Raw genomic sequence first — 24,758 nt, 5'->3', positions numbered from 1 at the left:
TCCTCTAGGTTTACATTTAAGTTGTATTTAGGTATTTTTAATTGGACCTTGATCCCCTTCCTGGCAGGGACAAAAACTTTGCTCCCAATAAGGGGACTGTTATAAAAACTTACAACAAATACACTTTTCCTTACATCAGTATGAATTTTTTTTCCAGGGTTCATTACATTTATTGTACAAGGTACTCAGTAAATAACTAACAGTGTCTTGTCTTCACATTAATTCACATTCACATTCACATCTGAGACTGCATTTTGAACATTTTCTGACCAGTTACACAGCAATGACTACTGTGGAAGTAGTCCAGTAATGAGCCAGTAAAAAGAAATGCATTTTTTTCCATTAATTTTTACTTTATGGCTGTGCACATCATGGTCATTTTCTTAGGATTGTTTGTGTTTTCCATAGAGCTGTGTAAAAACTTGGTACTGCTGTTATAACCAGTGTGCCATACTGCCTGGTCACAAAACACCTTTTCCATACTCTTAACTAAGTGCTTTTGATTAAGGACTGTGTGTTTTGAGGGTTTGGACAATGTTTTCCTAGAAGATGTTGCCATCAAACTCTGAAACTTCTTTTGACTTGTGTAGTTTCCCTGTGTCATGTTGACTTGATGTTGTTGTACTTGAATGGTTTTGTACCAGATGTGTCATTCTGTGGGTTTTCTGATCCAGTTCTGTTTGACTTCCCATATCAAAAGCAGAATGAGAGAGTCCTAAGGGAGCAATTGTGGGGGGACATAATCTAAAACTGCTTTGAGGCTAATGCAGGCTGTGATGAGTGCAGTTGCTCTGAAGTGACACCAGGCTGTAATGGCTCCTAAGGGCCACTCCATAACTGAAAACTCCTGAGTGAGAAGTGCTCTGGTTCCTACCGTCGGTTTTGATCACTGAACTGCTCATCTGATTAACTATCCCAGCCCTTGTTTCCCCTTATGTCACTGAGAAGGACAAGGCAGATGTCCACCTTTGAGTGAAGACAATCAGAATGCAGAAGTCCTTTTCAGATAATTAAATCTATTTTTATTGCAGAGAAGATATTCCATGTGGCTTTGTTCATATTGAGGGATGGTTGTTAGGTGACTTATTCATAAGCAAGGACGGTTGGCAAGCTCAGAACTGAATCATTTTACCTTCAATAATGACTGATATAATGACTTTAAACTGCTGTTTTGCCTAAGTGGGAGGCCTCAACAGGCAGCAAATACCAACTTCTGTTGTTGGTGGTGAGAGTGAGCTTATATATTCAAAGTTGACTGTTTTTGTCTGCAGGTGAGTGTCAGGTAGGTGTCGTCTTTTTCTATGCTTCTCCCTACCACCTCAGAATAAGAGAATAATTAAGCTGGGAAAGAGGTTTTGAGGCCATGTGGTCCAACACCCAGCTCAAAGCTCCTTCTGAAGTGGCACAATTTTCCAACTCTGCTTGTTCGATGTCATGATTACTGTGCACACCAGAGCTGGTTCAAAATAAAACTACTTCAGCTGAAGAAACTAGCTGTTATGCACCTGCCACTGTTTAGAGTGTTCACATCTAAGTATACAGCCCCTTTTCTTCTTGAGATTACTGGCATTAAAAGCTGTAAGACAGACATAGCCCAGAATCTTTGTGTCACCGTCTTACAGGATGGATTTTTCCAGAGTCTAAAGCCTTGTTAAGATGCTCCATGCTGGCTGAACATCTCTGGATATTTCTGTGACTGCTTGTCTCTTCCACTCTTCCACTCTCAGGGATTTTTTTTTTTTCTTGGCTGCCAAATTGGCATGTCCTAACAGCATTTGAGTTGGTTTCTGAACTGTCATGGAGCTATAATAAGGCAAAACACAATGCATAGAAGATATTTGTGAGGCATGGGACATCTTGAGGCACAAATCCCAGGACATGATGCAAGTTAATGAATGCTTGAGTGATCATGATATTTACAGCTAAACAAACCAGCAGAAATGTTAAAGACAAATACATAGGACATTATTTAACCCCCCACTTCAGTATTTCTTGAACAGTTTGCCTCATTCTTTTTCCCTGTCACTATGAGTACATGGCTGAGAAAAGTGGGTGATTCTTTACAACACTGTTTCTTTTCTTGTAAGAATTAGAAGCTGGGGAAAGTAGTTAATGTAGCCACTAAGCTCTTTAAAACTTATGGAAACATTTTGTACATACATTATTTTGCTCAGTTAAATCCCTTATTATTTATCTATATTTTGACTTTGGGTTAACAAGGTAATATTTCCACTAATTTATTAAAAGACAGGATCAGGATGAATGTTTTGTGGTTTTAAATAGCTACATTTCAGCAGGAAAAATATAAAGAGCTCAGATGTACTTGGTAGAGGCAGTTATGTGTCAGATGGAAGCAGCAGTAGACCAAACAGCACAGAGCAGCAAGTCTGACAGTTCTCTAGGCAAGCTGTTCATTTGACCAAGGGAGTGGGAAACATGCCCTTGGTTTGTAATCAAGACTGAAAAGCTTCAGTCCTCTATGCCCCCCTATAGAATTTTCTCCTTGACTGTGTGAAGTACAGTAGACAGGAGCATCTGATCATCTCATCACCTGAACTCTGAGGACCTGTGCTAAGTTCCACAGCTTGATAGATCTGTTTCTTATCTGTAGCTTCGTCTATAATCGTTCAAAGATATTGAAATTCCTGTGTCCTGCCCTCTCCCCTTAGTGCATATATTCTGCCTCTTGGACAACCCTAAATGACCACCAGAGGATATGCTGCAGATGGTATTTGCACTGTTTCTCTGCCAGAAGACAGAGGAGATGACTGGCAGAGACAGTTAAGCACTCAAAGATTGTAAAGATGGATCAAACTGTCTTTGATCCATCTTTACAATCTTGTAAGAATCTGTGACTGATGGCTTCACACCCAGTGTTTTTCCAAGTCCTTTCTAGAGAGTGTGTGACCTAATAACAGCAGTCTCTGTCATGAAAAATAGCTTGGTTGAACTCTGTTCCCGGGATTCTTCACTGCAGCCACGCACCAGTTCTCTATAAAGCTTTGATTGAAGGCTCCATGACTTGGCTCAAATGGAGTCCTCAAATTTTAATTAAGAACAAGCACTTCCCAGGTTAACCCAGGAAGAAGAGAGACTAAACCCAGACTACACTGTGGGCTGCCACAGGCGTTGGCTGAAGCGCTGAGTTCCCTCAGTGATTTGGCAAGAAGAGAGACTAAACCCAGACTACACTGTGGGCTGCCACAGGCGTTGGCTGGAAGCGCTGAGTTCCCTCAGTGACGTGGTTGTCAGGTTTACAGCATGCACGTGCTGGTTCTGCAATGTAATCAGTTCTCCCAAGCAAGATGGAGCAAGTCCCAAGACTGAGTCATGTTTGGAGTGTAGGGGGCTTTCCCTGTTGCTGCAGGTTTCTCCCAGAGAGAGTTTGTTTGTAGTGGTCCAAAGGGGACAAGCGAGTGTAGTTCAGATCTGAGTGCTGCAGAGTATCAGAGCTCTCCCACTCAAGCCCACTGCCTAGTGTTTGACAAATGTAGGTGTATTCCCAGGGTATCAGTATTTTAGGGTACAAAATAATGGACTGGAATGGGCATTGAATAACTGCCTTGAGTAGCTGAAAGCTGAGAAACTCTGTTTCCAAATGCATGTTGTAATTTAAAAAGTAATTGTGTGATTCCGAACTCATTTGGATTGGTTTTGCTCATTTCCACAGAATTAGTCATCACTTAAACTTATGCCCCTCCTTACTTAACTTCCTGAGTAGGACAGAGGGGTCCAATTGCAGAAGCCTGAGGAAGAGCTGGAACAGAACTTGTGATTTGCAAACCTCTCTGACAGATAGGTTTTCTGCCTAACCTGTTGAAAGAAACTATGGAGACTCTGTCATTCCTGGGTGAAATGTCATTCCTTTCTCAGATGGCTAAAAGAACAAAGTAGTTGCAGTCACGTCCTCTAACTCAGTAATTGCTGTTGTGTCTGGTTCATAATTTCTCTGTTTCCCCATATTATAGTCCTTCTATAGAAAGAGATGACAGAACCACAAGGGTATCCAGAGGCACTGCTACAGTGCCTGCACAAAGAGCAAGCTACCTTTGAACCCCAGCCTTTGCACTTCATATGCATCTATCTGTCTGTCTATCTATCTATCTATCTATCTATCTATCTATCTATCTATCTATCATCAGGCAGCATTTATTTGTATTTGCAACCTTCCCTTTCTAATCTCAGAGGTGGGACAGCAACAGTGCTACGTCTGTATTATTTAGGAATCTAAAATATATGTAATACTATAAAGAAAGGAAGCTTGGTGGTGTTCTAAACCTCTGTGTTCCTTAACAGAAAGTTCATTATTTACTTTCCTGAGATGGAAATTCTCAGTGAGGTAGTTAGAATAACAAACAAACACAATCTGAGCCTGTAAGTAGAGTAGAATTCAAGAAAAAGCTTTTTTTCCTCCTTCCTCCTTACAGACCTAAATACAAGATTTAAAACACTTAAGTAATTTTCCTTAACAGTTGGAGAACACCAGGTTTCTTGGTAGAGTTCCATATTTCTTGGGGGTTGTTACAATGGAATTTTCCTTATATTTGTGACACGCCAAACACTTATTACCTCAAAGAAAAAGGCTCGGGATTTTTTCCCTTACAGACTCGCTGTGTGGGGAAACATTGAACATGGGTATATCTTAACCATTTTGAAAGTGAAAAGTCTTATGTTTATCCCAGATGCTGTGGGCATGATCCTTGTGGTGTGAGTTCTTAAAGAAACCAGTACAAAACAGAGAAATGGAAGAAAGGGTGGGAAATGCTGCTGAAACTTATAAGGAAAACCAAGGAAATGTAGATATACATGTTAAGCAAAAGGTTTCATATATTTGATATTGTTGTAGTTCTAGAAGGATAACTTTATGTTTCTCTTATTTTTTCCCTGCTAATAATGAGCATGCACATAAAATCAGAAATAGTATGTAAGTTTCTACTTAGTTGGCATCAGAATTATTATTCTTGAGGCCAGTAACTTATTTAGTGAGTCAGAATGTCAGCAACAAGCAGTTGTTCTGTAAGGCAAATAACAAGCTGTTGTTCATGCTTGTGCCTCATTTTCCCTTCTCTTATGATATGAGGAGGTGTGTGTTTAGAAAATACATAAGGCAGGTTGAGTACTCCAAAGAAGTCTGGCTAACATATTTCTATTATGATAGTTTTAAAGGAAAGTGTGAGGTCTACTACCAAGTTACTATGATACAGATGTGCTTGCCTGAGCTTGCTGTGGAAAGGTTTCCATTCATCTTCCCAATCACTTCTCTGGTATATTTAAGGTATCCTATTGTAACCACTTGACCCCAAGGAATAGCATAGATCTAAAGGCTGCAGTGTTTTGAAGAAAGATCCAGGTTGGGTCCTGTGCTTTTTGGCCTTGCTGGATTAAAAATAGTTCATGGCTGACTTGGACTCTGCACCATTTTTCTCCAGTGAGGTCAGTGTATATTGCATGGTTGGGTTGCTAGGAGGGGTCTGTGTGAAAAGTATTTGATGGGAAAATGTGTAGAAATAGACCTGGCTGGAATTCATGTTTATATGTAGACAGCAGGAAAGGAATTGCTACGCAGGGGCACTGGGTGTTACACTCAAAATCATGTTTAAGAGCAAAGAGGAAGCATACCTTACATGTTATATGCCAAGAATTTTTTGTTTCTTGCTACTATACTTTGAAATGTGAAATTCAAATAGTTGAAATATGAAATTCTAATAATTATTAATACATATCTAATTGTTACAGAAAAAAAAAGGAGAAAGAATAACATTGTGCTGAAAATATTCTACACACTGCTTAGTTTCTAGATCTATCACTGCTTGCCTTTCTAAGGCTTCTCTGGGTCTGAAGAACAGCAGTTTAATTCTGGGGTGTATAGAGGAATTTATAACAAGTTGTTAACATGGAGTGCTTCACTAGGACAAATCTGACATTCCTGTGGATGGTTTCTTCTTCCTTGTGCCAGGATTCATGTTGGGTAATTTCTTGTTTACTAACAAGGTTTCACATTCTTGATCTTTCTTCACTGCTCTGCGGCTCTGTTATATCCAAATTTACTGTCTGTATCGTGACATATATGCATGTGAGAATCTACTTTGTCCTCTGTGTTACCCCTAAAACGAGCTTTGTGCAGCTCCAGGTCTGCATTTCTTTAACCAAATAGGGTGAGTCATTTTAGCTGGGGAGTCTCCAGTGCCAAGGCTGTGCTCCAGGTCACACTCCATGCTGCACCCCGTGTCCACACTCTGGTCACACAGGTGGTTTAGGAAAGGCTATCGGAAGGTGCCACACAATCTCTTGGGTAAGGGTTTGTGAGGGTTGGTCGAGACATGAATTAGGTCCCTTGCTTTGTTGAATGAGGTTCCTGTTGGAGTGCTGGGTAACGTTTCAGAGAATAACAGAACCAAATAGGTTGGAAAAGACCTCTGAGATCATCGAGTCCAACCCAAGACTGGGCACCACCATGTCAACCACAGCAGGGCACTGAGTGCCACAGCCAGTCTTTTAGCACTGCAAAGTCGGTGACTCCACCACCTCCCTGGCAGCCTGCTCCTACGGCTGGTTAGGAAGAGTTGATGGCTAAGGGGAGCTGAGCTCACTGGCATTATTTCGCCAGGCCGCCCCTCCCTGTCCCGGCCGCAGCGGCCGTCCCGTGACGGGAGCGCGGGGAGCGGCGGGAGCGCGGGGCCTGTCCCGCCGCTGCCGCCAGAGGGCGCGGCGGCCGCGCAGCGCCTCCCCCCGCTGCCGGCTGGCGGCCGGTCCTGCCGGGAGGAGGGAAGGGAAGGCAGCGGCAGCAGGAGGAGGAGGAGGAGGAGGGCGGGCAGGCAGGCGGCGACCGCGGCACCGCCGCCAGCCGGAGGCCGCTCGCCCGCGCTCCTGCGGCAGAGGCGGGCAGCCGGGCGCTCCGTGCCCTTCGCCTCCTCCCCGCGCCGCGCGGCTCGGCGGCCCCCGCCAGGATGTCTCGGGAGCCCGGCTGCGGCCGCTGGCTCCTCTTCGCCGCCTGCGCCCACCTCGTCTTCCTTCTCCCGCCGCTCCGCGCCCGGGGTGAGTGGCGGGGGCCGGGCCGGGACGCCATGGCGAGGTGACGGGAGGAGAGCCGGGACGCTCGGCCCCTCCGAGGAGGTGGTGACAGGGAGGAGGGCACGGAGGGCTCGGAGCGGCGCCGCTGCCCGGCCGCTCTGTCCCGCCCCGCGCGGGAGGCGGGCGGCAGCCGAGGCGCCCTGTTCCCGAAGTTTGTTGGCGATCCGGGCTGGAGCGGGCCGGTCCCTGAGCGGGGACCCTGCGCGGCCCCGGCTGCGGGGGCAGCGCCGGGAGCGCCTCCTGCTCCCGGGGCAGGCTGCGGGAACACCCGGGAAAGCGGCCCTGGGATCGGGAACAGCTTCGTGGAGCAGCCGAGCCCGGCGCGGAGCACTCGTGGCTGTGTCTGGGCAGCGCCGCACTGACGGGGTGTGCTGCTCAGGGCGGGGGAAAGGTAAAGCCTCCCGCCTAAAATGCCAGCCGAGGGGAAGGAAATATATTACTGTGTTTTTGAGATGTTTTTCATGTATCTAATCAGCTGGGAGAAGATGAAAGGAGAAGGATTATTAGGATGTCAGTGATTGGGTTGCTACAGGCTCTTGGAGTTGGGAGCTGTTGGCGTGAGTGTAAGAGGCAGAAGTAAATATTTACATCTGTTCTCTTTCTCATTATTTCTAGTCCTGAATGTTTCCATCTCTATGTCAGCATAGGCTTCTCAGTTTGTTGTGAGCCTTTGGATTTGATTCTTTTCCATTGCTAAGGCTTGTGCATCAAAATCATACAGGAGAAAACTGGTACTAATAAATCATGTTTCCAGCAAAGTAAAACTGTGATATTTTGATTTTCCTTCTGCTAAACACTTTTCACAGACACAGCTTAGTTTTTGGAGTAGTCCTAATACACTACAGCTCTTCCTAAAGCTGCATTTCATTATTTCCAGAATGAGTAGTTTTGCTCCAGTAAGGTACTATAGCACTTCTAATGGCAAAGAGATTGTAGTCACAGTCAGAGAATAGCAGATTCAGTTTTGCCCATATCTGTATTTATTGTACATGCATAGATACCTACCTACATGGAGGTAGAAAGCAGAAATGGAAACACTTGTGTTCTTGTTTAGTAGGTCTTGATTAATGCTTGTATGGAATTTATTCACCAGAAGCTTCCTGCAGTATTGTGGTTTTCTTTTGGTTTTTTAATACCCGTTTATGTTACACAGTCTGTCTTTTCCCTAATAACCCATGCTTTTGAGATGGCCTGTATAGTTGCATTTGTTCCTCGAAAACAGAAATAATCTGAATTGCCTTCCACAGAAGCAAACAGCTTGTCTGTCACTAGTTAGGTAATTTCATAAATTCCAGCTTGCAAGTGGCAGCTTACAGAATGGGAAAATGTATTCGGATGATTTTGTATGGTGTAACTTCTAGGCAATCAGAAGGGATCATGATGATGCTTTTTCTTCTACTGTTTTTCTTTGCTTGCCTTTTATAAGGATAGTGGTGTACACAGCACTCATTTAGCCATTCCAGTGGTTCAAAGTGGTGATTTCAGCTGCTTTCTTCCCATATGTGCCATTTGTGTAAAGAAATATGAGTAGTTGCTTTTTTTTAATGAAAAGCTTCAGATGCTGTAAATTTGCTTGCATCAGCCTCTCCTCTTCCTCCTTCCCCTGCTCTCTCCCCATTTTGTGCTGATGAATCTGTAATACATTCTTATCTGGCTAGACCAGAGTCTTTGATGCTGTTAGGGTGGCAACAGTGAAGAAATATTATAAAAGCTTGCATATAAATACACAAAACTAATTTATAGTGCTCACAGGCTGTCTCATAATGGAAGATCCCATCTCTTTGACAGTGTCAGTGCAGATTTTCTCTGGAATCATGTCAATCCATAGAACCTTATATTCTTTGGAAACTTTTAAGGGGGAAGAAACCCAACCAAAACAAAAATAGGCCTTTCATTAAATTATTATTAGAAGTGTAAAGAAAATCTGGTTTAAATGTTTTCTCTACTGCATACTACGTAATCACTGGCTGTCATTATTTGAAGTGGTTATTATCAGTCACAGTTTTGCCATACATTAAGTCATAGAATTGTTACTTTTTTGTATCTCACTGAAACTGACCCACAGCTCAGTGAGGTGGTTGGAACGACACTGGGTCAGTCAACCTTGAATCAGACTATAAAAGAGGGATATAACAGAAATATTGCTTTTCTGTCTCAGGTGGATTAGTCTGTGAAAGCAAAGAGTTAACTCCTCAGTGTCCTTGGCACTTCAAGGACATATAATTTCAAACATTTGGAAGTTGTTTATGCATGAAAGAGTATTACCAAAGAAAGGATTGCTTCAACATATAAAATGTGATATTGTATAATTGTATATATTTATACAGTGTGTTGTATTTTAATGCTGCAGTGTTTACATCCATTTTTCTATCCTGCACATATTCCTGCAGTTGGGTTGCTGAACAATGAAAATAATTGCTGAGTTTTACATTCTAGTGTTATAAGCAAGTCTGTTTATTTATTAAAATTTTAATGAAAATAATGGAACACTTAACAAAAATAAATAGGAATTGGAGGAATTGAACTGAATAGGAATTCTCATATTACCTGTCCAGGTTTTGAATGGATCCAAAAATGTTGTATATCTTTTCCAGTGGATTTTAGTCATGCTCTCAAAAGACATAAAGATTGGTGATAATACAGGACTTTAAAGTCTTTCTAAAATTTCTTTCCTTTGCTTATCCTCAGTTCTTGGCGATTTAGCAAAAGGAGAGGAGCACTGGTGATTGACAGGTTATGCTTCTGTCTCCTTGTGCCAGATGACACAATGTTAATGCACAAAGTGTGTTAACAACCTTCAGAGTACACAATGCATTAAATAATGAAGTGACAAATGCAAGATTACAGTTGCATTTAAGATGGTGCCTTGCTTTTTTTTTTTTTCTGCTTTGGGTAGCTTTATTTGGGAGAAACTGTACCATCAGTCACCCTGGTCTTTTGGTTACTGTGGTATCTACAGGGCTTGAACTTTTACCGGCTGGTAAGTTTCTTCTTGCAATGTATTTTCTCTGTGCTCTGTGACAAGTCCAGCTGAGGTATGCTTACTTTGTATTAGAAAACACAAAGGGACTAGGGAAAATTTTGGATTTTTCAAAGGTGTCTCTAGCTCCAGAGATTTATATGTGCTTTAGGGAGTTATACTGAAAGAAATCCATTGCAGTTGTCTGAATTAATAATGACATATGAGCGTGAAAAATTACTGTTTTGTTATAGTAGCATCTGATAGCTCTAGACATAGGTTATCCTTCTTTGTGCATGTATGCCTTGCACACAACAAAAATACATCCTTCACACAGAGAATTTATAGTTTCTGCCTGTGTTGTACAGGTGACCTGGCCATGAGCTGCATCTGGAGTTAGACTTTTTCTTTCAGTGGTCCACTCCTGGGAACATCTTTTTCAGAAACCTCCTGGAAGTGAATTGCATGTGAATGAATTAATCTTGGAGTTGTCCATTTGTGTCATGGCACTGTATTTTCTACCCACCCTGCGGTCCCTTTGTTGATATGTTGTAGGCTGGATAAATTTACCATGTTCTTTTCCTGCTGCCATTCTCCCAGTAAATCCTTAGAAGAGGATATTTATTTCCATGCTGAGAGATCTGATTGCTTAGCCAGAACAGTCTTGGCCACAGCTGACTGCTGAAGACTGCTTTATCAAATTAGATCTGCATAACAGATTTGCTAATCAGGTAGAAGAGTGTTGCTAAGATAAATTCATACAGTCTGTGTGTGTGAAAAACTTCACTGCTGTTGGGTGAAGACTCTTGAGGCTTTTTTGGTGGTGTCTTCAGCAGTCTATTGGTCTGTTTTATGAATTGTTCTTCAGTAGTTTAAAAATAGTCTGAACAGTTCTTGTCCTATTAAAATGTATTACCTGGAAGGAGTCTTCCTAATATACTTAATGTAAAAGATACCAAGTCATTTTAACGTGTTTAATTTTTGTGCCCAGACCTGAAAGGAGGGGAAGCTGCCTTAGTGAAATCACAGGGAATAAGAATAATGATATAGCGAGATACTTTAGCATTCATTGCATGTATTGGTTTGTTGAATAAATTATATGTGTGAGTGTTGAAATTGCACTGTGTGACAGGGTCAGAGCTGGTTGACTTTCAAGGTTCTTCTCCTACAATAATGATCCATCCCCACATGCAGAAAGGCAGGCAAAGATGGCAGGAGGCCCATATGCACAAACAGGAGCTCCTGGCAAAGCTCAAACATAAAAGGGGAAGCACACAAGAGATGGAAATATGGTTAGGTAACATGGAGACACTGTCTGAGAGTGCAGGTATTAGGAAAGCCAGGGCCACCTGGAGTTGAATCTGGTGAGAGATTCAATTTGTGAAATATAAGAAAAAGGAGTCCTGCAGGTGTGTCAGCAAAAGGGAGACTAGGGAAAATAATAATAGTCTTTCTTATTAATGGAGGCTAGGGTTAAAAGAAGGACATGGAAGAGGGCAAGGAACTTGGAACCTTCTTTGCCTTGGTCAATATAATTAAGACTCACCATCAGAAAAGCCAGGCCCATGAAACTCATGAGAATGACTGGAGCAAGGAAGAGTTACTCTCACTGGAGGAGGACTGGTTCAGGGAACATTTAAACAAACTGGCATACAGGAGTCCACAGGATCTGATGGCAGGCACGTACAAGCACTGACGGAGTTTGACGATGTCAGTGCAAGACTTGATAAATCTTTGAAAGGTGATGGTGACTGGGGGTGATTGCTCAAGACTAGAAGAATATTACCCTGGTCTTCTAGGAGGGCAAGGATAAGTTGACTAGTGGTACCTCAGTCCCTGGGAATGTGGTGGAGCAAATAATCATCAGTATCACTGCCAAACAAGGAAGGACAAAACAAACGTGAAGGACAAGAGGGTGACTGGGAAAAGTTCACCATGTTTTTGTGAATGGGCACTCATGCTTACCAACCCAAAGGACTTCTCTGATGACATGACTGCCTTCATGAATGTGGGGAAAGCAGTGGATGTTGTTCATCTCAACTTCGGTAGGCATTTAGGTTCAATCCTGTCTCCTATAATGTCATAACAAACTGGGCTGTGTCTGTGGACAGCGAGGTGGATAGAAAGCTGTCTGACTTGGTGAACTCGTGGGCTCTGATGAGTGGCATGGCTCCAGTAGTGTTTAACCTCTCATTAACAACAATGGGGTGTGCACATCAGGGAATTTGCAGGTACAAAATGTGCAGGGGGAGTTGATGCACCATCTGGTTGTGCTGCCATTGAGAGGGAGCTCAGCAGGCTGCAGAATCAGGCAGACAGCAGACTTGAGAAACTGAGTTCAGTGAAGGGAAATACAATGTCCAGCCCCTGACAAGGAGGCACCCCGTGCTACATTGCACACTGGGGGCACATTGTCAGGGAAACAGCTTTGCAGAGAAGGGTTTGAGAGTCCCAGCATGCAGCAAACTGGCACACCCGCAGTTTGCCATTGTGGCAAAGATGGGCAGCAGCCCCCTGAGCTGCAGGGGGAAGAGTGTTGGCACCAGGACGAGGGAGGTGACCCTTCCTGTCTGCTCAGCACTGGTGTGACACACCTGGGGTGCTGCATCCAGGTCTGGGCTCTCCAGTACAAGAGAGACATGGACATACTGAAGTGAGTCCAGCAAAGAACCATGAACATCATTAAGAGATTGGCACCCCTGAGACAAGAAGAGGCTGAAGGAACTGGGGCTGTTTAGCTTGGAGAAAAGAAGGTTCAGAGGGAAGCTCCAACATGTAAATACTTGATGGGATGCAATAAAGAAGACTGAGCCAGACTCTGGTACTTAATAGGACACGAATCAGTTTACACAAATTGAAATAGAGGAAATTCTTTTTGAACATAATTACTTATTTCTTTGGTTTTTGTTTATTTTGTTGTTTGGGTTTGTTTTTTTTTTTTAATCTAAGAAAATGAACACTGGAAGAGGTTGCTCAGAGAGTTTATGGAGTCTGTTCTAGGAAATAATCTAAACTTAACTAGCAAGGTCCTGAGGATCCAGTTCTGAAGGCTTGAACTAAATGACCCTTAGGGATCCTTTCCAACCTCAACAAATCTGTGGTTCTCTAATTCCAGGATGAATAGGTTGTTTAATTAATTCCCTGAAGAGCTTTATCTGTGATCTCAAAGATATGGTGTGAAATAGGTGATCTGATTATTGTTTGATTTGTTTCAAGGATCATGTGTGTTAATATTTTATAAAGCTTAGGAGCAGTGTGGCATGGGTTATTGAAGGCACTGTGGTGACAGAGGCAGCATCTCTTGTCAGTCACAGTTGTCTTAGGTTTCATGTGTCATTCCTCAGGTGCATATTAAAAACTGAAAATTAGGCTTGTGAATAAGCTGAATTTATGAGGTGACTCTTCTTGAAGTTAATACTACATAATTAATACATTTCCTGGAATAAGGATGTTATGTGTTGATCTCGTAATTAGGATTGTATCAAGAAGAAGGTGTAGATCTGGTTTGTGTAGGGGAAGATTTTCCTTGTTTGAATCTGTAAATACTGTTATATTGTGAGACAAGGAGGAAAATGACCTTGAGATTTGCTCCATTGGTTAGAGTCTGGTGCTTATAACATGAATTCAGTCCCTGCACTGGCCATTCATTTAAGAGTTGTGGGTCCCTTCCAAGTCAGAATATTCTGTGATTCTGATTTATGACCACCATGAGTCTGCTGTGTTGGAATGATTTTTGGGATGTCTGGATCTAGCCGTGTGGTTTGAGATGCAGATTAATCAGCACCTGAGGTGTCACTGTGAACCTCAGCTCCTGGACACTTCACGAAATTTGATCTCCAGCTGGAAGAGCATAAGGGTGTAGGTGTTCAGAGATGGGGCCCTCTAAATCTAGGACAATCTTGTCTTGCTGTCCTGTACTGTGGGTTTCTAGGGCATCAAGGGAATGATAATGGCTAACAATTCACTCTGAAGTCAATTTCTAGCAATACATAATTTAAATTTGTCGTGAGACAATCCCCTTGAATCTGTTTTCTGCCCCAGTATTTTTAAGAAAACTTGCAATTTGACCATGAAGAATAGTATTTTGAATTCCTTCCAAATTGTAACAATTTGCTTTCATTTGCATCTCTTTAGGGCTTTTAAGAAAAGGATTTCTTAAGAAGAACGTTAGCAAGGCTTTCTTGTGTTAAATGGAACTACTTTTACAAATAGGCAGGCTGAGACAAATTAAGTGACTACATAAACAACCAAAAAAGTAGCACCAGAACCCATTTTATGATTATTTTTTCTAATACAAACCAGAAGTATATGCAAATAGTTTAAGAAAATGCTACTTCTGTGCAGATTAGTTCTGTGGGGTCCCTGTTCTTTTGGTAAACATATATTGGGGTCTCATACATTTACAAGTTCGACTGTTGTTTAAAGGTGGCATTCAAAGCCTGTGATAGGCATCTTCACTTTTGATAGAAATTTCTGACAGACACTCTTAAGTTTCTGTGGTTCCAGGAGAAGCTTTGGTAATCCAAACTTTAACCTAAAAACAAAACATTGCAGGTCTCCTGTGTGGTAGCACATTAGGCTGTTACCAAGTGAGCTACTGGACTGAACAGATTTTAAGGGATTTATTTGCCTTGAAGCCAAGAAAAATTGGATTTGTATCAGAGTGATTTTTTTCAGTGATGGTGTGGGACTTGTCAGGCAGCAAATGTATAAATTCTATAAGAACAGACTCTCATGTTCACAAAGATTATTACAAATGCAGTATCATTTAATGTGAAAAATCTACCTAAATGATGGGGGCAGGGTTGGGTTTTTTTTTCTGCAGAACTTCATCAGTTGTGAAAGTGAGCTGCTGTAATACGAAAGAAGTCTGTTTTTTCTTTCAGCTTTTGCTGTAAGTGTAGTTTCTGAAGGTGCAGAAGATGAGACTGAACTACCAGTGCTGCAGGTAATAAATTTTAGTTGCTAGAGCACGAACACTTTACAGACATTATAAAATAAACTGGAATAGACTTGAGCAAAAAGCCTAATATCTGTGGCATTGATTATTTCAATTATTGACTTCAGTAGTACCAAATTTCATGTGCTGTCTTTCTGTTCTGTGTCATATAAGTCATTAGTGCTATTGCTGTTGAGAAAAGTTTTTGAGTATATAACCTTTATTCATTCAAAGTTTTTGATTATATAAACTTCATTAATTCAAATTAATTCATTTTCCATTCTTCTTGGTGTTATTAAATATAGAATACATTGAGAGGGAAATGGCTGCCTCTCTGCCAAATTAGCATTATTACATATTACCACTCAAGTCATGGCTCAAGCAAAGCTTGTGTATAAAATTTCAGATTGATCAGATGTGGAGAACTAATGGTCAGAGCTAGCCCTGGCTTTGAATAGCATCCTGAGTGTTAGATGTGTATGCATGCATGTCCTCTGACAGACTTCTGACTACCATTTTTATATGAGTACATATTTGTAACAGATATTTGTGTATGTATTAAATAAATGTAAGGGAGGAAAATAAGAGAACTGGAATGAATCAATGGTTAGAATCCATAGTTGGCATTTAGATCTAGTGATCTGACATCAAATACAACAGCAGTATTGTCAGAAGTACATATTTCTAAATAATTTTTGGTTTTGATGATGATTGCTATAACTACAGTAGTTTTTCTAAGTGAAAAATATTCCTATTGCAAACTGCTGATCTGCCTCAGTGTCTGGGAGCCTTGGTCATCTCATTCTGTTGTCATTACTGATGGGCTGCTGCTTGTTAAATTCCATTGCCGTCTCAATACAGCTGTTACCCTTCTTATATAGGTTATAATTTATGAAGGCTTTCCTACTATTTTAGAGTTTCAAAACCTTCCCTCAGATGAGGTCAGAGGTGCTTCCTAGAACTCTTCAGGCCAAAATATCTTTTTTTTCCCTTTTTAAAAAAAATAACATTAACAGGAGTATAACAGGCAACAATTGTTTTGTGGTTTAATAAAGGTAATTTTAAATATGGCTTATTCTTCACACAGTGTACCACAAAACACATAGATTTTTGTTTGCATGACAAGTCAATCTTCCTGATACAGGTTAGCTTAGAATGTTAATTTACTGTGCTATATAACAGTGTTGTGTATAGATAAAAATTAAATTAATCTTATAATACATCTTTTAAACATTATTGACCCAGGCAGCAGGAAAAAGACCATAAGAATGGATGCAGTTGCAGTAATTTTTGGAAAGGTTTTACAGATGGTTACCAGGGAAGCTGGAGCTTATTCATTTCCGTATAAAAGTCAGAGGAAAGATTGTCTGATGCAAGTAGAGCTAAAAGGATTACACACATCTGATATTTAAAAAAAGGAAGGGGGCTACATATTTAGAAATAGAACTTGTCTCAAGGGTGGGAAAACTATGTATGAGCTTATTACTGAGGAAATACATGGCATTTCCATCTGGAAGTCTTAAAACACTGGAACCAAGATAAGTCCTCCAATATTCTTACGCAATTAGCAAAGATGAGTTTGATTTTCATGTGGACATACCAAAGCACTGGGGTGCTGTCACCTGGTATAAATTGTGCAACAAATGGAGGCTCTGTTTTCCTTCCTACAATTTTCTAGGCAGTGCAGAGATACCTGATGTTTGTCATACCTGAGTAAATTCCAGTGGAGTCATGTTATGTGCAACAACCTTTTGATATTTGTCTTGATATGAATTGCACTTGAGTCTTCCTTTAAGAATTGTGTTTTGATAGAAGCTTGATAGTAGGTCAAATTAATAGAATGTGTTGGGTTTTCTTCCCCCCACTGAACAGATATAGAGCTCCATATTCCAAACTTAGCGCTCAGGAGATACATAATAAAGAAAAAAGACACTGTTAGTAATAATTCAAAAGCTCTGGTATAAATTGAGTCATGGAAAAGCATTTTCTCTTTTTTTTCCTTACTGTATTTTTTGAGTAATAGTATGGAAGCATATAGGATATCTGCTGTAACTCTTGATGATGAATAACATTTTACTTTATTTTTCATATTAGTTTTTGAGTTAAAACCTCTATGTATACATTTATAATGTATACATGAGTGCTTTGACTCCCATTGTGTTTCTGTAGAAATATTTGAGGCTTTGTGTATATTCTTATTTTGGTTTTTTCCTTTCTTTCTTCTAGAACTCTGAAAAAAGTAGAACAATTAGTAAAATAGGCAGAGGTAAGTAGAATATAGTGCTGTTTCACAAATGCATCTTTTTGTCTTTTCTTGGTTCACGTAGTCTCATCAAACAGAAAATTCTAAATCTTTCATTGTACTTGCAGTTCTCGTAGTTAAGTTTTCTGTGAACCTGTGCACTTTCGCTGTGAAAAGGATGAATTGCTTTTCGTAGTGCACTACAGTTTAAAATAAAATTTTATGATACTTGGCTGTTCTTGTAACAATTTAAGATGAAACTGAATTTTACCATTCTGATAGGCTCTAACTGTACTTGCAATAACTAGGGTTATTGTAAATTGCCTGTAACAAATTATAATTACTTTGTAGTACCTAGAAGCAAGGATTTAAGAAGCACGTCAAACATTAATATGTAATATAGTGGTAAAACAACTTCTTGCTGCTGGACAGGTGATAAATAATGAAAATAAAAATTCTGCAAGGTTCTGCCTTCTCTGAAGACCAGTCTGATGTCCTTCTGGCAGAAAGTTAACAGACCTGACTTGCATTCTCTGCACTGTAGCTGTGGGCTTTTCACTCTGCCAGACCCTCAGGACTTGGCTCTGCTTGTTCTAAAAGGACCCATCTTAATTATGTCTGTCTTCTGGCATTTCCTGATATAACATTTGTCAATTCTGTGAGGGTATGAGGAGCACTGGAGAAAGTGAAGGTTTTGTGGTGTCTTTCATATTACTACTGTTAAAAAAATATACTTGACTAGATGGACTGCTGGTCTGATGCAATACATCATTTTTTTGCCTCTTCCTAGTTATTTTCATTTGAGGTTTAGTTTCGTGGGTTTTTTGGGTTTGTTTTTTAATTAGGTCTTTTAACCCATTTCTATAGGTGAAATGTAAGGGCTTGTAACAGAATGTAGTTCTTGATGGTTCTTAGTTCATCTGATATTTCATTCTTCTCTTTTGAACTGTTATATACAGATCAGTGGCACCTTTGGGAAGTTATCTTTCAAAAGACTTCTTTCTCTTGCTTCATTGGGTGTTTCTCAGCTTGAGAAACAATTGAGATGTTCAATATTGTAACTATTTTCTATTGACATTTTCATACACTGAATATGTCTTTTATTAACAACTTTAAACTACTTCTAGCAAGGGAAACTATTTCCATTTGATTTAATCATCAAAGTAGATGTTATCTCACTCCTAGAAAGTGTGCTATTGTGGAACATCACAGGTGTTGTTAAATGTACCATGAGTGAAGCTAAGTGTAGTTCAGATGCTGCCATATCTGTAAATTTACTGGTACTAAAATAGCAATTACTAAAAACAAGGTAGTGTTTGCTTTTTGTCTCTGTAGGTGTTTTTGGTGTTGTGCATGTAGATTTAGCGTTTTGACTCTCATTAGCATCAACAAAGTGTAGTTTCAGTTTTCACACTGATTTTAATTTTTGCACAGGAAATCTAGCAAAGATCTTGCTAGGTAGCAATTAGTTGCTATTCAGAAGTTTTTATTATGCATGGAATTTTTAAGCAGTTTGTTTGGTGGTTCAGAGCGTGAACACTGTTGATTCCTACACTGTGTGGGAAGAATGGGAAATGAATACCAATATCTAAACCAATGCTTATTCCATCTCTGTAATATATTACCAGAAACCTCAAACAATTTGACAGTGTCTTGATGAATAAGCTAATAAATGGAGGGAAAATAATATTGATAGAAAAACATCTAACTTTGAGCTGTCATAAGTCTAAATTAACAAACAACTGTTCAGAGCAACAAAGCAATGTAAGCGATGCTCAGGTGTTGGACATAGCAGTCTTCTCATTACCTTAGTGCAGATATTTGTGGTTAATGCTCTTTCACTCTTTCTGTTCACAATGTTTTCCTTGTGATCCTTCTTCATGGGCTCAGTTTTACCCTTTTTCCTTGTGATCACTTCTTTCCCTCTTCTTCTTTTTCTTTTTTTTTTTTTTTTTTTTTTTGTATGAACTTTGTTCCTTCTCCATAATTTTCAACATTCTGTACAGATCTCCTGGGCATTAGTTTCTTTCCTTGTGGCACAGTCTCAAGTTATTATATCCTGAGTTTCCTGGTTCACTTTCTACAGAGTATCTTTAAAGTTCAGCCTTTTGTGGCCAAACAATCCTCCTCATCGATTGATAATTAATGGTCTTGAGTGGGTTAGACAGCATAGATCAAACTTGCTGAGAGTTCTGGAAAAGGCATCTGTCCTCTTCCTTTTATCATCTCATCTTCTGTTGTTGTCTGCTGTGCCCTGCTTCTGAATGGGATCATATCTTCCTGTTTTCTAAGATTCCCTAGTATTGAGGGATTATTCTGTCTCCTAGTATCAAGAAGATTTGACTACCTGCTTCATCATCTACTTGTAGTTTACAATAGACACTTTTATAATTCATAAATGTTTGCAAAGCTACTTCATTATTTCATTTTAAATTTCTCTCAGTCTTCTCTCCTGTTTAAAGTTTTTTGTTATGATGCTTTTAAACACTGTGGAGACATGTGAGATATTTGTGCTGTCATATTAGATGAGAGTATCAGCTCAGTGTTCTTGTGTGTGTCTCTCCACCTGATGTTTGGTTTTGGGTAGGCTTCTAAACTGTTTGGGAAGCAGCTTTTCTGTTTCCAAGTTCATGCATTTCCTGGTGAGGGGAGATGCTGGTCTGTGACGGACAGATTTTTACTCTGGTGACAAGGAGTGCTGGTGTATTGGAGAAAAAGCAACCTCATGAATGTGGCTGCTGCTAACTGCTGCACATCTTCCAGTCATGCCATGCTCTTTTGAAATGAATCTGGAAAAGGGCTGGTTTGGATTGTCATGTGTGTGTGTGTTAAATAATGCCTTTTTTACTATTTCATGAAATATTTCTGTAATTAAAGGAATGGCTTACTGCGTAATAGATTCCTACATACACCTGGGCTCTCACTAGCTTCGGAGCAAATCAGAAAATAATTTCTTTTATCTTTAAATCTTCTTCCTTTCTTGTTTACAGAATTAAAAGGAATTGTATTTGTCATCCAGAGTCAAAGTAATTCTTTTCATTCCAAGAGGGCAGAAGATCTAAAAAGAGATATTTTGAAACAGGCTGTAGAACTTGGAAAGGTAAGTTGAGATAATATTAAGTGCACCTTGTTATATATGCTGTTGCCAGATTTTAGTAAAAATATTGGGGTTTGTTGTGCCTTTTTTCACATCCGTTCTGTTTCTTTTCTAATTGCTTTCTGTGTGCGTATAAGAAACCTGTTTCAGTGGTTATTTACTGATTGTACACTGTGATATATCTCTACTTTTAATTTCAACTATCAAACTTTTTGTGTGACAGCTGTTACTGTTTGGATGGCATTTGATGCACAAGTGATAAAGACTTGGAAGAAGGCAGTTTTTCAATTTGACTGTAATGTGTTTACAAAGAAAAAAAAATAGATGCATTATTTATGAAGTGAAAAACACAGCAATTTAATTATTAGTTAGAATAATTTAGGGTGAGTATTTTAATAGAGCCACTGAATGTGCTGTAATGTAGATTTTGTCAGAATTCCATTGCACAGTTGTGACATGGTGGCAGTAGAATGGAAATGTGTGTGGACATTAAATTCCTAAGGCAGGATTCCCCCCTTCCTGCAGCAGCAGTCCTCCACACCTCTCTTGTCCCTGTCCCTCCCTGATGCAGTGCCTTCCCTATTTCTTGTTTGTCTGCTGCTCCTCTGCAGATTGAGCAGAGCCACTCCTCTGCAGACTCTCCCCTTGACCTGCTGCTGGTCACACTGACCTGAGAGCTGCATGTTGTACTTTACATTCTAGTGGGAAATTTGATTTGTAAAACGTAAGCCTAGAGAGAAGAGGTTTTTAAGAAACTTATACTGAAAGTTCAGTGTTCATAAACAATGCTTTATTTTCTTTGTCTTTTATAAAATTAAGAAAAATTTAAGAGTGGGATACATCCCCTCATGAAATAGCTGGCTGTGAGGTTACTTGACCTATTTTTCATTTCTACGTTCTTTGTTGTAAAGGAAAAAGAAGTCTGATGTAAATTGTCTTATGTACATTGGTCTTGTAGTGCCTAAATCAGATTGAGGGATGTTTTAGGCTTCATTTATCCAAGCTTATCAAACCTGTTGTAATTAAATCCATTCTAAATGCAATTTTTAATCCCTTAATGAAATCAGTCATGTGAACAGCCTTTGTTCTGCAGAGTTCTGCTCTTTCAGAGTCCTCCTTGGAATTGAGACAAGTGTTCAGATACAATGTGTGCAGGGAGGATTATGGTGTCAGTTGTTAAACCCAAGGATTTTAGTTGAATTCTGTAATTGATGTTGCAGAATATGAGTAATAAAAAGTTCAGTAAGTAGAAGTACAAATGGTTTCAGTGAGGCCAGAATATAAGCATGTTTTGTGGGAAAGAGGTGAAGAAATCATTTTGTAATCAGAGTTGTACCTGAAACTGACCTGGCTTCTAAAAACCTTTTTTGGCTGTTTGAGAAGATGCCTTTATGGATGGAAATGCTGAAATGATGATGCTTTTCCAGTATTAACAGATATCTCTTGAACACCAGTCATGGTGTCTTAAGAGAAGCAGTGATGGAAATCCCACCAATAATCTCATATCTGAAATTTGGGAAAAGGGGAAAGCCATCAGTGTAGAGGAAAAAAAATGAATGGGCATAATCAGCAGGTTCTTAGTACATCTTGATTGTTTTGGTCAAATCACAATACCACTGTGAGACCAGTAATGCTGATTATGGACATGGGGCAGGTTATCTCTGCAATCCTGCATATCAACATTTGAAGTCTGCATTTTTCACTGCAAAGAATACATATGAAATTCAGGCAAAAAAAAAGTTAAATCCTTGTGTTTTCAAAGACAACAGCTGTATGAAAACAAAAGACTGAATCATCAGGTTCACTCCTCTGTTGTTACAGGCCCAAGCAATAGATGTTTAGTCGATAAGGTTTCATGAGTTGTTTTCTGCTAGTTTAAAATGAGAAATGGAATCCAACTGCTAGATTTGTGTTACTTCATTAGGCTAGCACATATGTCTGAATTCAAAATGGATTAAGTAACCGACATTAATCTTAACAAGTGATTTGTCCATTTATTTTCTTTTATGGTGTACTTAAAATATTTTTTTAATGTGAAACCAATCTGTAGTTCCGGCCACCAGTAGATGTCAGTATTTTGTTCTTGCTTAAAAACCTTTTCCATAGCAATTTATTGAATATTAGCCAAAACTCTTCAGTTAGAATTCAGCAATGGCAAAAATTCGTTACAGTTTCTACCAATCTTCTTAATTTTCTGAGATTATGGAATATTTAACCTCTGTAAATTAGACCTTTGTAAGAAGCACCAAATAATAAGGAAACTGTTGGGAGTGTAAAATGGTAATATTTGGGACTATGCCCTTTCTGTCTTAAAAAAATCAAAATCAGGATTTCTTTTTGGCTATAACTTTCAACATTAGAAAACAGGTAAAATAAAGTTTTTGAAAAATTGCCAGTTTAGGTGCAGTCAGTGCTTTTTAATTGCCTGCGGTGGTTACACTGTTTAGAAGACAAAACTCTGTATATTTCCCTATGAAAACTGGTATAATAGAGTAGGAGATTTTTTTTGCTTTGGGTCCTTGAAGGTTCCTGCATTGAGCATTCTCACCCAATTCAAAAAACTATAATTTTTCCTGAAAAGTCTAAAGATCAAATGGGGTCCTATTAATAATGTGTGGTTATAGGATTTAGTGGAAGAACTTTTTTTTCGAGGCAACTGAGTTATTTTTAAACCGATTTGTATATTTAGATAAAATAGACATAATTTGCTTGACACTTTTCAAAATTAATGCCATTAATTCAATGCAATCGGTAATATACCTCTTGCTTCAATACCTCTTTCAATTACTTGCTCAAATTCAGGATTCTAGTATGAAAATCCTGTTTACTTCTCTCCCTCCTGTAATGGCTTCCCATTTCATGGAAGCCACTTTCCAGCTGAGACTATGATCAGGAATTAATTTTCTGACCTGCTCCTCCCTCTCTGTGTCTACAATGGTTTGTCTTTATGGCAAGGTTTTCCACTATATCAAGATCAACCCTATTTTTGAAATTAAAAAGGTATGTTTTAGCGTCAAAATTTCTCAGTATTACTAGACTGATTCCCTTTGGTTTTTTGTGTAAAATAATAGTGTGCCCTTTATTTCCTTCCTAGCAACAACTTTTTTTTTTTTCTACTAGGATTTATTCATTCTTGTGTTTGCAAAATCATTCACAGCTTTAATATTTACATTTATTTTTGAAATCTGTCCATAAAACTACATTTTTATCATGTGGGGAGAGCTTGCAGTATGAAACCCTAATAAGAGTGTGAATTTAAGTAGTCAGTGTATGAAGTCCCTATTTATCTTTTTTTTAATCCACATTAGCACCTGTGTTTGTTTTATGTTGGGTTACTTATTCTGCTTGCATACATTGCCTAGTACCAGTATGCTCTTGGTCACTTTTCTTTGTTTTTCTTCGAAATGCTTCATTCCTTTTTGGATTTGCATTTTAAAGTGCAACTGCTCATTCTGGGGCTTCAATATTTGGGTGCTCCTGTTGTGATATGCTTCTAAACTCTGTTCTGTGGAAAGCTGAGGTGCATTAAAAATAAAACCTTTTGAAGGGGGTCCAGGAAAGGTGTACAAAAGATACTGCTTAGTTTGGAAAATGTATTTCAGAGTGGTCTTAAATCTCTTCAAGGTCAGCTTGCAGGGCTTTACACATTCGAGTGACTTTTGTTTTATCTTTGCTTTCCTGCAGCTGTTCTCCTAGCTTTTTGTTTAATTGTTTGATCTTTGACTTTGTAATACGCCCTTGCTTCTCATTCTGCAAAGGTACTGGCATCCTTTTGACAATTGCTAGGCTTTGTTATCAGCAGAATTGATGCCTTGCTCATTAGCTGTTGCAACTGTAAAAGTTACCTACACTTCATGCTGGAAGGTGAACAGGATCGTTTTCCTCTAATGGATGCTCAGCAGATTTGAAGGAATTTGTAGCAGTCAGATAATTCTGCACTATGAGATCTTCTAAATGTTTTAGTAGTGATGAGTGGGCTGCCCTCAGCCCTGCCTTGAACATCATATACCATTTTTATATCACTGCTTTTACCAATCAAATGTGTGGTAGCTTCCTTCGCTTTAAATGCAGAAAATAGGACCTGTCACCTCACAGAGATGTCTTGCCATGTCAGGGCAAAATATAAACAAGAAATTCAGAAGTTTAAAGTGCTTTAGGATAAGTGTGTCTCTCAGCCTCTTCAACAGCAATCTCTGCATACTTAATAGGATTTGCACAAACCCCTTTAACTAAGGTATTTATTTTCTTAGTAAAGAATAAGAGATTGCTATAAAGCTTCCTCCTTCACTGCTGTTGGCTGTATTAAAATTGCTCAGTCATCTTTGAATAGAATGTTCAAGTGTACATGAGTCTAGAATTACTAAATCATCAGATTAAAATCATTACCTGGTGACAGTTGTTTTGTTCTTGTAAATTCTCCTGAGCATCTGTACTGGTGCTTGAAATACAT

General features: G+C 39.5%; 1 protein-coding gene across 1 annotated transcript in view; it reads left to right on the top strand.

Moving 5' to 3' along the window:
* The first annotated feature begins 6,729 nt into the window (after positions 1-6,729).
* The window catches only part of B3GLCT (beta 3-glucosyltransferase), a 45,130-nt gene continuing 27,101 nt past the window's right edge, over positions 6,730-24,758 (top strand). Inside the window, exons 1-4 of the mRNA XM_039718616.1 lie at positions 6,730-7,035; positions 14,917-14,978; positions 17,196-17,235; positions 20,202-20,311. Of these exons, the coding sequence (XP_039574550.1) occupies positions 6,948-7,035; positions 14,917-14,978; positions 17,196-17,235; positions 20,202-20,311 (300 nt within the window). The 5' untranslated portion in view covers positions 6,730-6,947. The remainder of the gene's footprint in view (positions 7,036-14,916; positions 14,979-17,195; positions 17,236-20,201; positions 20,312-24,758) is intronic.

Source organism: Passer montanus, unplaced genomic scaffold (assembly GCF_014805655.1).
Source record: "Passer montanus isolate IOZ18808 unplaced genomic scaffold, ASM1480565v1 scaffold4, whole genome shotgun sequence".
Classification (NCBI taxonomy): Eukaryota; Metazoa; Chordata; class Aves; order Passeriformes; family Passeridae; genus Passer; species Passer montanus.
The sequence above is the reverse complement of the archived record's forward strand: the minus strand, read 5'-3'. Positions and strand labels throughout refer to the sequence as shown.